At 40.5% G+C, this 12,597-nt stretch overlaps 1 protein-coding gene across 1 annotated transcript in view; it reads left to right on the forward strand.

Annotated features, from left to right (window-relative positions):
• LOC136877673 (dynein axonemal heavy chain 8) overlaps nt 1-12,597 on the forward strand; it is a 353,345-nt gene that overhangs the window by 272,111 nt on the left and 68,637 nt on the right. The window contains exon 23 of the mRNA XM_068228699.1: nt 8,181-8,367. Within this exon, the coding sequence (XP_068084800.1) occupies nt 8,181-8,367 (187 nt within the window). The remainder of the gene's footprint in view (nt 1-8,180; nt 8,368-12,597) is intronic.

Genomic DNA, 12,597 nt, shown 5'->3' on the forward strand with positions numbered 1-12,597 from the left:
GCCTTAAGATTTCTTTAAGTATACCTTTTTAAATCAGGGTCAACCTGGTGATTGTTGATATCGTACAGCAGCTTTCATTTGTGAAGACATTTATTTGTAATTTATTGTTTATGCATTGCTGTTGTGACATGAATTAGAGAGATGCTTCCCGCTTTTGGACTCTAACTCTTCAAGTGATTAAAAATCTCTATCATGTTTTGGACCTTTCAATTTCTTCCCTCATTGTCTACTCTGAACTATGCTCCGGATTTCATATTCCTGTGTCATCATTTGAATTATGCACACATTATTAACATATAACATTGTTAATCACATTTTAATAAGGCGCCTGGATGACATGCAACTTGCCTTAATGGTATCGGCTCTCTGAGCATGCCCGTGCAGGCTTGATTGTAAGATATCAATTGCAGGCTTGTCTCTGTTTATCTCACGTAGCGGGTAGACTCATTCTTTGTGAGTCAGTAATGGCAGCCTTCTTCAAGATGAAACAAAACACTACAAACAAGATTGTGGAATGTGTTGTGGTTAATCCAGGGTGAAAACCTGGACTCCTACACAGGAGCGGCTGTACCTTATGTGCTGAAGTGCTGCAGCTCATTGTCTCCTTTTTTTTTTTACAATTTGCTTTACGTCACACTGACACAGATAGGTCTTATAGCGACAATGGGACAGGAAAGGACTAGGAGTGAAAAGGAAGCATCTGTGGCCTTAATTAAGGTACAGCCCCAGTATTTGCCTGGTGTGAAAATGGGAAACCACGGAAATCCATTTTCAGGGCTGCCGACAGTGGAGTTCAAACCCACTACCTCCCAAATACTGGATACTGGCCTTACTTAAGCGACTGCAGCTATCGAGCTCAGTATACATTGTCTATTTGAAAAAAAAAAAATTACTTTAATAATATCATCTACAGACAAATACAGTGCATTGAAAAAGACATCAGCCAAAGACTAGAAAATCATTCAGCTCCCCTCACAACCAGGTAACTAGTCATGCTCTCCATGTTGGGTGCTGTGCAGATCACAGCTCAGCGAGAATTTCTAAGCTTCTTGCCAGAAAGTGGGAACTCTGGCTTTTGCGTATTCATGCCCAACTTTTCTGACAGGCTGTGGAAGCAACAGCCAAGAAATCACTTCATAGTGAGTCTTCGTTCAACCACATAAAGGCAGCACTGGTCACCCTTGCATTTCGACTGAAATGAGAACATGGCATATGGCACCCTCTTGACTCAGCGGTAGTATTTAAGAGGGGATTGCTCAAAGCAAATGGGAAAATAAAATACTGCAGAGGAGGCAATCAGCTGTTCCTGCCAGGTCCTTTAATATTCTTAACTTGCCTATTCCAAAGACACATTTGTAAATCGTTGGACTATAATCATTGGCTGGGGAGTTAGATAACTTAGCACATGCTATATGATTATCTCGCCAACGATGGGTACTACAGCTAGTTTTTATACATCGTTATTATAGATTGTTAACTCTTTCAGAGTTCAGTGTTCATTGCTTGCAGCGTCTGTAAATTTACTGAACACATCCACGATCAGCTGTTTCTAACTAGGTCTCTGTTACCATACCTTGTAACTTTAAATCATTAGAAACTGTCTAATTACCATCTTCTTGGTCTCTCTCTTTCTTTCTTAACCTCCATTACAGGGTCCATTATTCTCCTAAGTAATCTACCCTCCTAAATTCCCTTCACATGGCCCCACCACCAAAGCAGATTTACAGCTTCATCCATCAAGTATATTCCTAACTTACCCTTTAACTCCTCACACTGAGTGCCTCCAGCCATTTTGTACCAGCGATCATTCCTGCTAATTTCATGTCTGTTATTTAGACTTAAGAAGATAATCTGAGTTCACCCAGCTGTCACTCCCACACAGCAAAGTTGGTCTGAAAACAGATTGGTGTAAAGATAGTTTCATCTAGAAGCTGTCTTCTTTCTTACAGAATACTGTTGATCGAAACTGCCAGCTCACTGCATTAGCTTTGCTGCACCTTAATCCAGTCCCACTTCCTGGGATAATACACATCCTAAATACTTGAAATGATCTACCCATTTCAGTTTTGTATTCCCAACCTGACATTCAGTTCTCTTAGATTGCTTCCCTACTGACATCACTTTCGTCTTGGAAATTCAAGTTCCAAGATATTACATTGCAGGCTTTTAGTACAGTCTGCCATTAGGACCAAGTCACTGGCAGACACCAAACTGCTTACTACATCTCCACCTAACTGAATCTTCCCCTGCCAGTTTATACCATTCAGTAGAAGATCCACATAAACTATGAACAACAAAGATGAAAGAAAGCCTTGACCAACCCCTGTAAATGCCTTGAATCAATCAGTTCTCACTGTATCCCTGTTGTCAATATAAATGCCTTTTTTTTTCCTTTTAATAATCTGCCCTTAACCCTATAATCTTTCAATATGGCTAACATCTTTTCCCTCGGTACTCCATCATATGACTTCCCTAAAGATAAGAAATATAAACATAGTGGTCTATTCCTCTCATAGCATTTTTCAGTTACCTGGCACATACTGAAAATCTGATCCTGATCTTTTCTGAGGCCTGAAACCACACTGGTTTTCATTCAACCATTGATTGCATTCTCCCTTCCAGAATGCCAGTGAACAGCTTGCCTGGTATATTAATTAAGGAAATACATCAATATTATCTGTTTCCTAGTTCCTGTTTCCTATTTTCTTGCTTATAGATATGTCTAGTTACTACTTTCAACCAATCAGAGAGTACCATACTAAAATTCCATGCTAATCTTATTACTCTATGAAGCTGTTTCATCTGTGCCTCTCATTTGTAGCGGTGAATAGCTTTATGCTTGAAGAATGTATTCGCCACTACCAATCCCATACTAGCACAGAAGTGCAGTAAATACTTCTCATTCTTATTAGCTTCCATACCTTCCCCACATCTACCAATCACCTTCTCATATCCTTAAGTTCTGTTTCCAGCTCTTACATTGAAATCACCCTTCTGCACTATTCTGTCCTTGCTGTTGATCCTGACCATGATGTCACTTTGTCCTCATTTGCACCCTCTCATGGTCAACAGACTGAGACAATTCTCATCATAATTCCTCCAACTGCTAAACCTACCCATATCATTTGCTTATTTACATGCCTAACAGAAACTGTGTTGCATGAAATAGTATTTGTGATGAACAGTCCTACCCAACACCCTGCCTTTCCCTTTTTAACACCTGTTAACACTTTATCTCCTATATTTTCCTTGTTGTCTCCTCTTACCTGAATATCATTCTCGTAATACATCCACCAGACATTTCCTCTTTGCTGACTCAGACAGTTCTACTTTCTTTCTTAAACTCCATTAATACTAATTTCTCCCTATCACATTCCATTTTGTTCACCGAGTTGTTTCCAAGGAGTCCCTCACCCATCAAACAGAAGTGGGACTCTGTTATTCACATAGGTATGAGGTGTGTTTAGAATATTTTGAATTCTGCAAATTCTGCTGAGCAGGATGCTACGCTGCTTACTCACAGTCCCAGTGAGAATCTCTTCTCTGATGGGTTAGGAACCTTGGTGGATTTTATAGTCCTAGCCGCTTCAAGCACAAGGATATGTCCGAGGTACCCATTCCTATTCAATAGCAACTGGTATCCAGACTCTCAGGACCACTTACTAGCCATTCAGCTGTTGCCCACCGTTCACGAACTAGGACATGACTACAGTAACCCACAGCATGAACCACGGATTGAAAGACTCCCTCAAACCCCATGGCGCAACAGCCCCGAAGGACCATGACCTACCAAGCGACCGCTGCTCAGTCTGAAGGCTTGCAGATTACAAGGTGTCGTGTGGTCGGCATGACAAATCCTCTCTGCCGTTTCTAGACCGGGGTCTCTATTTCACCATCAGATAGCTCTTCAATAGTAATCTCGTAGGCTCAGTGAGTGGAACTCGAACCAGCCCATGGATCCAGATAAAAATCGCTGCCCTGGCCGGAGATTGAACCCGGGGCCTCTGGATAAAAGGCCGGCTCACTACTCCTACACCACGGGGCTGGCACAGATTGAAAGAAGGAAAGCAAAAAATTGTGGATCACATTTTTAGACTTGCTGATCTCCCTTGTAAAATGTTGAAAGGAAAAGTTGTTGGCAAGGGGGGAAGAGGGTGACCAAGACAGACTTATTTCAAACTCTTGTTCACCAGAATTATCTGGAGCTCTTATTTAGAGCTAAGGCAAATTGCTTAAGAGAGAACTGCATGGTTGCAGTGGCAAGATTTGACCTTCAGAATATGAATGAATGGATTCAAAAGTCATTGCCATATTCTAAAAGAATGAGAATAAAGGGTGTTTTAGAAGGTATGAATTAAGTGTCAACACCAAATTTGTCTGATATAATGTCAAACAATGAATAGGAAATAATTGGCATAATGAGAATAAGCAGAATTATCAGTTCCCATGGTAATCATGGCATATCTGTGAACAAATACAGGTGAATAACATGATAACACATGGAAAACAGTTGCTTCAACCTCTATCTAGATGACATGACAAGATCATCTTATCATGTGACACAGTGTTTTTTATATTTCCCAACAATTCTCTAACTAGTCTATAGATGGCAGCACAAACAACAGGCTCTAAGAGAAAACACAATTAAACATATCCATTGTGATCCAGACCCGAGTTTGGTCATGCACATGAACTTAAAACATAGGAGACATGTCCCCGGCCAATACTCAAGCTTGGGCTTCAATACATTAAAATGAGTGCATGTTAACATAAATTATTCACTCTGAACCTAACCTCGATGGACTGTACGAGTTTTCTCTTTGCATCAGTGGCATATACTGAGGGCTACCAAGCCCAAACCTCAAATGAGAAAGATGGAAATCTAAATCACATTATAATGTAAGCATCTGACACATCGTTCCATTTACGAAACTTGAAAGCAATGAGTAAAAGCGTTGCTCATATTTTTTAGTGCAAGACATCGGAGACTGATATTGCAGTCCAGACACTGCGTCCCTCTCCCCTTGCCTCACCTCATGCGGCTCACTGCTGAATGAACGGTAGGTGCCGGGACTGAAGGGATAGTTGGGCAAGGCTTCCGTCCTTCAGATCGCCACTGCTAAGGAGGAAGAGAACTCAATGACTCAAAGATCTCTGGAAGACACCGAACAGACATGGTTGACCCATAAACTGCGGTATAACGTATTTGCTGTTGTGTGAACAAGACATCTTACTGATTGTTTATATTTGAGAAAATTATTTGTGTATTTCAGTAGTATTACTGTTCTCAGAACAATTTGAGTTTATTTGAAGTTATTGGTACAGTGTATAACGTGACTGACCATGTGGGGTTTCTTTTGTAAAATGGCTGAACTATATCAAACAGGTACTGGATAAACCATTCTCGCAGCTGAAGTATGTAGATAAATTGCTGTTAGTTTAAAATGGTAATTATCCCGAAATCAACCTTCTCATACTCTCAATTTCCCTGGCTTGGGGACTGGGTGTCTATGACATCTTCACAATTCATTTCATTATTATTATGTCACCACCAAGCCTTTCCAGAAGACATTTATTATTATTATTATTATTATTATTATTATTATTATTATTATTATTATTATTATTATTATTATTATTATTATTATTATTATCATCAGGGGCTGCCTGGCCGAGGTGGTAAAGGCGTGCTCGGTTCGCCCGGAAGGACATGGGTTTGAATCGCCGCCAGGAAGTCGTAAAATTTAAGAAACGAGATTTCCACTTCCGGAGGTGCACATGGCCCTGGGTTCTTCTCAACCGAGTCCGTACCAATCATGGACGATGTGGGTCATTGTTGCATATGTGGGGTATGCGCTCCTCCTCTGAGTGCGACTGTGGTGAGAAGAAACAGACCATCCGTCATATTGTCACTGAATGTCCAAGGAGGTCATACTCCGGTCAGCTGAAGGAGTTTGTGTGTGCTTCTGACGGGGTACAATGGTTGGACAGCTTAGATTTGAGTTTATGAACTGTTTTTGAGAGTGGTTGATTGTTTAAAGTGTCATATTGTTTGTTATATTTTTGAATATTTGTATGTAGAGTTACGTACTAGCCATAAGCTAAATAATAACCAAAAGTGAGTAGCGGGTTAATTCCTAGGGGCAAAGGCGGTCGGGCTTAGAGCTAACCACTCTATCCCATCAAGTGCCGAGGTTACGGATAGTGGAAGCCTTTACCTTCCACTCTTCCAAAGGGCCTTCATGGCCTGTATGGAGATGACTTTGCTTTGCTTTATTATTATTATTATCATCATCATCATCATCATCATCATCATCATCATCATCATTATTATTATTATTTATATCAATTTAGGAAGGCTCGGCTTGTGCTGGTAACATAATGGGCTGACTCGACCTAAGCAAGGAGTCACCCTCTTGATTATGAAACTACAGGTACATATATGTATTATTATTATTATTATTATTATTATTATTACTACACAATTCAAAATGGCCGGGCTGAGTGGCTCAGATGGTTGACGCACTGGCCTTCTGACCTCAACTTGGAAGGTTCGATCCTGGCTCAGTCCAGTAGTATTTGAAGGTGCTCAAATACGTCAGCCTCACATCGGTAGATTTACTGGAAAGTAAAAGAACTCCTGCCGGACTAAATTCTGGCACCTCGGCATCTCCAAAAACCATAAAAGTAGTTAGTGGCACATACAGCAAATAACATTATTATTAAAATTAAAATGTAAATTTTTACAGCATTACCAATGGTCGTGCCCATCGTTCACTGGTTTATTATCTTCCTTGATAGATCAGTGGTAGTGTCCGACCCATGATGACGGGTTCGATTCCAAACAACCATGCCTTCCTCGTCGCATATACTTTGTGTCCTCATAAGACTTAATTATATAGATAATATACTGCTGGTATTTCACTCCCGTCTACTTCTTTTTCCTTGTTGGAAGAGAAGAGGACTACTATTACAGGAGTAATATACTTTTCTTTTTATAGGTAGATCTACTAAAATGGAATGAAATCTTTAACGGTTAGTGTTTTTTTGTTGTTGTTTGGAATAGACCCCATCATCATGGGTTGGTCACCACCACCGATCTACCGAAGAATCTGATAAACCAGTGAACGATGTATATGACAGCAGGTAATGCTGCAAAATTCTACATTTTAATTTGATGGTGATGATGATGATGATGATGATGATGATGATGATGATGATGATGATGATGATGATGATGATGCATATCATCTGAAAGGGCTTGGTGGTGATCCTGTGAGGATGAAATTAATGGCAAAGATGTCATAAACACCCAACCCCCAAGTTATGGGAATTAAGAGTATGAGAAGATTGATCCCAAGAATTGAGCCAGGGCCATCGGACCAAAGGCAAGCTCAGTCCAGTGGAAAGTAAAGCCATAAAGCCCGGCTTTAATTTGCTAAACATCATCATTAGTCATTGTGCTCATTACTGAGCGTCGTGACCTCATAACTCCATCATTTCCGTGTTGCAACCTTGACAAGATGTCTCCATCCCAGGCGGTTTTCACATTTCATTAATATGATCTGAAGTGGTAGCCCAGTGATCTTCTTCGTCTGATCTATCCATCTGCTTGCTGTTCTTCCTCGTGGTCTATAGTCTTCAATTTTACCTTGTAAAATTACCTTTTCCAAGTTCTCTCCGTCTCGTCTTAAAATGTGGCCAAGGAACTGGAGGTAACGCTCACTTACGCGGGAAGATAGGCGTTTCTTGATGCAGAGTTCGTCCAGAATGGAAACATTAGTTCTTCTTTCTGTCCAGGGCACACGTAGCATTCTCCGCCAACACCACATCTCAAAGGCATCAATGCGCTTTTTGTCTTTTGCTAAACACTATGCTACAATTTCCACTAATCAGCTGGTGAGTATTGGTAGTGGCAGAGGCCTAGGCAGTAACTTGTGAAACAGCCTTGACAACACAGCAGGCTACTCCGGTGGCTCAAAACGCTTAAGACTTGACGTTCACTAAATCAACTGTCGAAAAGGTGGGGTAGGGGTGTAACCTAAGTCTAGTTGTAGCCCACGTCTTGATCCAGCATATGCCACTGCTTTGCACTCTTGTTCTTCTATAAGTTAACACTATTCAATTAAAGGTATTGCTCTAGTAGGATCAGTAACACCAATTTTCTGTTTCTTCAACAGGGCTGCTGGATTTTACTTCAGAACTGCCATCTAGGACTTGCCTATATGAATGAATTATTCTTGGTGCTGTTTGAAACAGAATCTTGCCACGAAGATTTCAGAGTTTGGATTACAACAGAAGTGCATATAGAATTTCCAATATCACTGCTTCAGATATCTATCAAATTCACCAATGAACCACCTCAAGGTAAGTGTCCCTCTTTCATTTATAATAAATCATTGTCATCCAAAATCTTCAATTTACACTCACTGACATAAAGTTTTGCACATTGAAAAAAATGAAATGACACATGGCTTTTAGTGCTGGGAGTATCCGAGGACAAGTTTGGCTCACCAGATGCAGGTCTTTTAACTTGACACCCGTAGGCGACCTGCATGTCATGAGGAGGAAGAAATTATGATGAAAACGACACATACACCCAGTCCCCGTGCCAGCGGAATTTACCAATTATGGTTAAAATTCCCGACGCTGCCAGGAATCGAACGCAGGATGCCGGTGACCAAAAGCCAGCACGCTAACCATTTAGCCATGGAGCCGGACTGCATGTTGAGGAGCAGAGTTGAAAAGTAATTGAGTAAAATAATCAAATTACTTGTAACAATTAATTTTAACTTGTAATTTACTTTTTGATATAAAATCATAATCATTACATTCTAGTAATCGATATCCATCGCACGGAACCAGAAATGGGGAAAAAATAAATGATGAAGATAACTTTCTCAGTTCTACTACAGCCCATTCACCAGTTCTGGGTGAGGTATTTTCTGACCTCTCCAGTACTTTCAAAGATATTCTTAAAATGAAAACTAGGTGCTCTTTCAAGTGTCCCTCTAAGGTGTCTTTTCTGTAAATGAAAAGATGTAACCTCCCACCCCCCACCTCCTAGACATTCAGGATTCATCATCATTAGTCATTTTGCTCATTGCTGAGCGTTAAGACCTCATAACTCTATGATTTCTGCATTCCAGCCTTGACGAGATGCCTCTGTCCAGAGCGGTTTTCAGCTTTCCTTAACATGATCTGAAGAGATAGGTCAGTGATCTTCTTCACCTGATCTAACTATCTACACAAGAATCTTGTTTATCCAGATTAAGTATGACCGGAACTGCTCCGAATTATCAAAAATCTGGATAATCCAGAAAAACTAAAAATCAAATACAGTACACGTTATATAATCTATTAACATAAGTTGTACAGTAATACCTTTTTCCAATTGTACAAAAACAAAAATATCAGAACACTTTTTGTACATTTATGACTGAATTATGGACTAAAATCATGTGAGTTTTACTGTTTTACATTTGTATAGTGTTTGTGCGCAGCACGATCACGAAGACGTTTTACTAACAACAGTTCTGCTGGTGTGGTTTCAGTCATGGATTCTAAATAGGCCATCAGTTTGTCCAGCTGCATTGTTGCCTCTCCATGAGTCCTTGTTTCTTCTGATGGAGCGCTGGTTTCCCATTCTCAATTCCATGCAAATGCTGGGACGGTACCTTTGATAGACCGTGGCCGAATCACATGCAATTGCTGTCCTTAACTATCCTTGGCGGAAAAGGCATTCAAGAAGAGTCAACGCCGTGAAAGAAATACTGTACAATCAAAAATAACTTTTTATTATTTTCTATCTGGATAAACCGGAGATCCATATTAATGAGGGCTGAATGAATGAGGTACTTGAGCTTCCTGTTCTTCCTCGTGGTCTACTACCTTCAACTTTGCCTAGCAAAATGGTCATTTTCAAGTTCTCTCCTTCCCTTCTGAAAATGTGGCTGAGGAACTGGAGGTAACACTCACTCACATGGGAAGAGAGATGTTTCTTGATGCTTAGTTCATTCAGAATGGAAATGCTGGTTCTTCTTTCCATCCAGGGTATATGCAGCATTTTCCGCAAGCACCACATTTCAAAGGTATCAATTCGACTTTTGTCTCTAACATTCACGGTCCAGGTCTCACAGCCATACAAAAAGACTGAGAACACTAGTGATTCCACCAAGCGCATCTTCGTAAATTTTCATATTGCCCGGTTCTGCCAGATCTTAGTGAGTTTAACCATTGCAGCATGACCTAGAACAATACATCTTTTGATCTCTATTTCACAGCTTCCCATATCATTGATGACTGACTCAAGATATACAAATTCCTTTACTATCTCCAGGTCCTTTAGACATCCTGTAAGTTGGATTTAACCTTGCCAATTATCTACCAATAGTTTGGGTGGGGAGAGGTAGGAGAATCCCAGTGGCAACTATGAAATGCAATGTTGCTCAATTTCTGTAACTAAAGAGTCTGCTGTATGTTTTATACCTTCTTCTTTGATGCTGAAACATGGACTCTGACAGAGTCATTAACCCTCAAACACTCGCGTATGGAGTGGAATCCACCCCAGGCCATTTTATTTCCTTGTAAAAAATGTACAGATACCTTTTCTGTGCTCTCCCCACCCTTGTACCTTTCCGGCTGGATCCCCGCAGAAAAAGTCATTCTTACATAATCTGTCTTAAAATCTCCAATTAATACAGTAATTCATATTTTACAGTACAATGATATGTGGGGTGGAAAGTACCCCAAGCATGTGTCTGCGTCCTAAGATCTGGTGCGTGTGCTTGAGGATTAAGTAAATGATTGGAGGCTTTTGAGCTGAGGTTGTACAGACGGATATTAAGGATGCTGTGGACCGACCTTGTCACAAATGTAGAGATTCTCCACAGAATGAAGGACATCATGAAAACAAGGAAGATTCAATACCTTGGACATATTATGAGGAGTGAAAGATGATACCATCTCCTACAGTTTATTCTTCAAGGAAAAAATCCCAGCAAAGGGAAGTGTTGGTCAGAGAAGAATATCCTCTTTACAAAATATCAGAACTTGGACCTCCGAAACATCTACACATTCCAAGCCGCAGGGGACAAGAACAGCACAGTTAACATGGTTGCCAACATCCAGAATGGATATGAAGAAGTCAGTACTAAGATTTTCGATTTTCATACCATTCATTCATTCATTCATTCATTATTTATTTATTTACCATAAACCTTTACAGTATCTATGGAAGGCCAGGTGAAAAGGACAAGCCCCCCTACATATAGTGCACCCTGACCTTTGAAATAATTACCTAAATCCTAAAGTAAAACGGTCATATACACTATTTACAGGTAAAGTAACAAAGTATAGCCTAATATATACATATTTATCATTTATACAACCTTTCACTCCCTCGTTCATTCTTCCACATATTCACATGCATTTTCTCACCGTATGTGCTTCCTAACATAACATTTAACTATATTTACATTTCTACATTTAATGTTGGCGGGTAGATCGTTCCAAAGCCGCGCTGAACGAGCAAAGAAACCTAGTTTGTATGACTCGGTTCACGCAAAGGGGGTATAAGACACACCCCTTTGCCCCTAGGGACGGAGCTGTAAGATAAAGAGAGTCGAGGGAATTGTGAAAGGTGAATGGCCCCTGTGAGGGACTTGTGTAAGAAGGTGATGTCGCTTTGTTTACATAAGGAGGCGATTGACGGGAGGGAAGACGGGCAGCTGTTCTTGTTAATTAGTCGTTCAGCAAGACGTTGGATTCCTTCTAGTTTGTGAAGGTTAGCTGCAGTGGTAGGGTGCCAGGCAGGTAGACCATACGTTAGTATAGGTCTCACTAGTGTCAGGTGAGCCGTCCGTATAGCATTCGACTTGCACCCACGGAGGCTTATGTGCATAGAACCGAGCACCCTGGCAGCTTTGCATTTCACTTCCTCTGTTTGTGTGTTCCATTTTAGTTTTTCAGAAATGGTTATTCCTAACAAATGCATAGTTTTAACTCGCTCAATATGTATATTTTTAATGTTATATATACATTCTACTGGGTGTCGAGACCTACTTAACCTAATGTATTTACATTTGCCAGCATTAATGCTGAGACCGTTGACGTAACACCACACCGCTAGTGTCCAAGTCCGACTGTAACTTCAGACAATCATCTGCACATTGTATATCCCTGTACATTACAGTGTCATCAGCGTACTGAGCTATGGTTGAGGTCCCACATTTAGGTAAATCAGAGACAAATGCATTAAATAATAAAGGTCCGAGGACGGTGCCTTGACATACTCCTGAGGTTACTTTAACAGTCGATGATCGAATGCCATCAAACACAACACGTTGGGTTCGACCCTCGAGAAATGACCGCAACCATGCCAGTACACTTCCCCTAACATTCATCTGTCTTAAATTTAACAAAAGTCGTTCATGGGGGATTTGATCAAAAGCTTTAGCCCAGTCCAAAGCCACGCTGTCAACCTGAACAATTTTAGATTTCTTCAGAGAGAACTGCCACTCATCAATAACCTTTGTTAATAAAGTATTACAAGATCTTCCTGGAAGAAAACCATGCTGGCTTTCACTTAACAGATTA

This window comes from Anabrus simplex, chromosome 7 (assembly GCF_040414725.1).
Source record: "Anabrus simplex isolate iqAnaSimp1 chromosome 7, ASM4041472v1, whole genome shotgun sequence".
NCBI lineage: Eukaryota > Metazoa > Arthropoda > Insecta > Orthoptera > Tettigoniidae > Anabrus > Anabrus simplex.